At 52.8% G+C, this 3080-nt stretch overlaps 2 protein-coding genes across 7 annotated transcripts in view; one reads left to right on the forward strand and one right to left on the reverse strand.

The window, feature by feature from the left end:
* GPR62 (G protein-coupled receptor 62) overlaps positions 1-1032 on the reverse strand; it is a 2881-nt gene extending 1849 nt beyond the window's left edge. Inside the window, exon 1 of the mRNA XM_004676574.2 lies at positions 44-1032. The gene's annotated coding sequence lies outside the window, so the exon portion shown is untranslated. The remainder of the gene's footprint in view (positions 1-43) is intronic.
* Positions 1-3080, forward strand: part of PCBP4 (poly(rC) binding protein 4) — a 17241-nt gene that overhangs the window by 11992 nt on the left and 2169 nt on the right. For 3 of the 6 annotated variants that reach the window (XM_012735261.1, XM_012735263.1, XM_012735262.1), the window contains exon 13: positions 1039-2572. The exons of 1 other annotated variant lie outside the window; for it this stretch is intronic. In XM_012735261.1, coding sequence (XP_012590715.1) covers positions 1039-1549 — 511 coding nt within the window. In that variant the 3' untranslated portion in view covers positions 1550-2572. 2 more of the 6 variants (XM_012735264.1, XM_012735267.1) reach the window with 2 other exon arrangements.

Raw genomic sequence — 3080 nt, forward strand, 5'->3', positions numbered from 1 at the left:
ACCCCTCCACCCCATCACCAGTCCCCTGCTCTCAGGCCCTCACCTCATAGGCTGCCCAGGTGCTGGTTCCCTTGCCCTGGCTGCCATCCTCTGGGGAGCTTGGCTGGTCCCATCAGGGTGCAAAACTGGGCCTGCCGCCTCTCTGCTCTCTTCTCTGCCCCAACTACTCAGCCACGGCTGGAGATGGTACTGGCTGTCACTCTGATGTGCCTTCAGAGACACACAGAGCTGGCCAGGGAGGGGCAGGGCCTGGCACCACACCAGCCCCCTGGGTCCTAGCAGCTGCCAGCTGAAGGCTGGAGGCTCTGCTGTGGAAGTGCCTGGGGGTGCCTGGGAGGGGCAGAGGCGCAGCTGGAGGCTAGGCTGGGGCTGTTGGAGGGTGGGCTTTGGTGTCAACCAGACCCTGTTCGGCTGTTCCCAGGTAGCTCCCCATTTGCTCTCACTGTCAATCCCCAACAGTGAGAGTAATCAAATCAGGTAGCCCTGGCGCTAAGGGGAACCAGGTAGAGCAGGGGGACCCCTCCATTCCCTCTGGCAGGCAGGAGGGCCGGTTCTTTCAGAGAGTGGAGGCTAGGTAAAATGAGAGAAAAATCATAGGACTGGGCACATAATGGGTGCTCAGCTAGTATTTGTTAGCTTGGCACAGAATAGGTGCTTCCTGGCAGTACGTGGAATAAATGAAAGGAGTCTATAGGGAACAACTGCTGGTTTTGTTTGTTTTTGCTGCTCAAACAAGTCCTAAGCCTTGTTTACTAAGAACACTCTGACTTTTCTTTAAGAAATCACCCCTCTCCAGCTCCCAGTTGGGTTATGGAACTGGCAAGTGGGATCCCATCCCTTTGATTGGGCATGAAACCTGGTACCAGCCAGGCACCCCTAGCCTCACCCCACTCCCTGCCCAGATGGTTGGTTCAGGGAAAGTCATGTGACTTAGAGGGGGTATGCCCCCCAAGTGAAGTCACCCAGTTCTACCACCAGACACCCTCTATATACTCTGATGGCTTGCGTTTGTATCTGAAGTTCTTTCCTTTCCTTGAGGCCCAGGTTTGAGTGTCTAGCTGCCTCTTCGATACCTCCATCAGGACTAGGACCTGGCATCTCAAACTTCCTGTTCAAAACAGCCATGACCCTGACCCCTCCCCAGCCTGCTCTGTCTAGCTGCCTCTTCGATACCTCCATCAGGACTAGGACCTGGCATCTCAAACTTCCTGTTCAAAACAGCCATGACCCTGACCCCTCCCCAGCCTGCTCTGTTCAGTCCCCCTCAGTAAACTCCACCGCTGAAATTTTCACTGCTACCTCTGCTCCACTAACATACCTGGATCCAGTCGTGTCTCCAAACACCTCTGCCCTGGTCCCCGCCACATCTCTCCCTGGGACTGTTTTGGTGTCCTCCTGGAGGAAGTCCTGGCCTCTGCCCCTGCAGCTCATGCTAGTCACTTGCTTCAGGTCCATTGTCCATTTCCACACAGCTGCCCTGCCCTTTAGGGAGCTCTACTCAGCTTCCTTTGCCAGTTGGATTTTGGGTACATTCAGTCAATGGAAGTAACCGGCAGGACCCTGGCAGGTGAAGGGAGGAAAAAGGGACACACACCCCTTTGTGCTCAGCTTGGGGCTCTGGGTCTACCTCTGTAGCCTCTCTCTCCAGAGCTGTGGTTCTCTAGCCAGCTGCCCTGCTGAGTTGTGAAATAACCATTTTCTCCCCCAGCCCCCTGCTAATCTTTGGAATGTCTCATCATCCCCTTAGCAGTTCAATTTCTTCTCTGTATCAAATTCCTGTTGCCCAGAAAACCTACAGTGATTTCAGTTTTGCTGACAGTCTCTTGACTGACACATCCTAATGTCCCTTCTCTACATAGCACCTGGAGACAGATCTGGTCCTGACACTGTTCTCATCCCTTAGAGTGGAATTTCTTGGAGTAGAATATTCTATCAGAATAGAGTATCTGTTGCTTGGCTCGGCCTTCCTCTGTGCTGGCTTGGCCCTTCCCACCTCACCCACCTCACCCTTCTTCACCTTGCCTACCAAGCTTCCAGCCACAGCAATCATCTCACTGCTCCAACTACATGTTAAAACTGTCCACCCCAGGACCTTTGCACTTGCAGTTTCCTCTGCCAGAACACACATCCCATAGCTTGCTCCCTCACCGATTCAGGTCTCTGCTTGAGAGAGGCCTTCAGTGACCATCTTTTTAAAAATCATTCCACCTTCCCATCACTAATTCTTTCACCCTGCTTTATATTTATTTCTGGCTCTTCTCCTGCCTGATGTGCTCTTTTGTATCTATGTACATGTCTGTAGAGCCTGTTTTACTACACAGTAAGCTCCATGACAGCAGGGACCTCTGTCTTGCTCATACCAGTGCCCCCGGGCCCCTCACAGGCATAGTCAGCAATACAGAGTAGGTGGTGGAGACCACCTGGAGCTTTAGGTTTGACTTGTTTCGTGCTGGAATTTGGAGGGCCTCAGTATAATTTTTCATAATTCAGATGAGAAAACTGGCATCCAGAGAGGGAAGAAGTGTGTCCCAGATCAAAAGCTGAGCTAGACCTTGTTTCTTGGGCTCTGTCCACACAGACGCTACTGCCTATACTGGTCCACAACTTGAACATGGATTTGCTTCTGGGAGTTGAAATTGGTCCCCGGAAGGGAAAGGTCAACACGGCTCCTTTCTCTTTGCCCTGCCCAATCAGGTCTGTAGGCCTGAGGCAGCACCTGAGCAACCCGGGTCTGCAGGTGGCTTAGCAGGGGCCAGGTGGGAGCAGCCAATGAGAAAGGTGGGCTGGACAAGGCAGTAGGCGGGGTGGGGACTTCGGTGGGCTGGAGAGTACATGCTCCCTTCAGAATCACTCAAATAAATTAATAAGTAAAGCTCTTTGTGACCTATCTGTGGTTGTTTAATTGGAAAAAAGAAACGCAGGGTTAACCAGAAACGAATGACCTTAGCTTCATGCAGCAGGTAAGTGGCAAGGGAGAGGCTAGGAGGCTTGGAGGCTAGGAGGCTAGGAGGCTTGGAGGCTAGGAGGCTAGGAGGCTAGGAGGCTTGGAGGCTAGGAGGCTTGGAGGCTAGGAGGCTAGG

This window comes from Condylura cristata, unplaced genomic scaffold (assembly GCF_000260355.1).
Source record: "Condylura cristata isolate star-nosed mole 26May11 unplaced genomic scaffold, ConCri1.0 scaffold00004, whole genome shotgun sequence".
NCBI classification, from domain to species: Eukaryota; Metazoa; Chordata; class Mammalia; order Eulipotyphla; family Talpidae; genus Condylura; species Condylura cristata.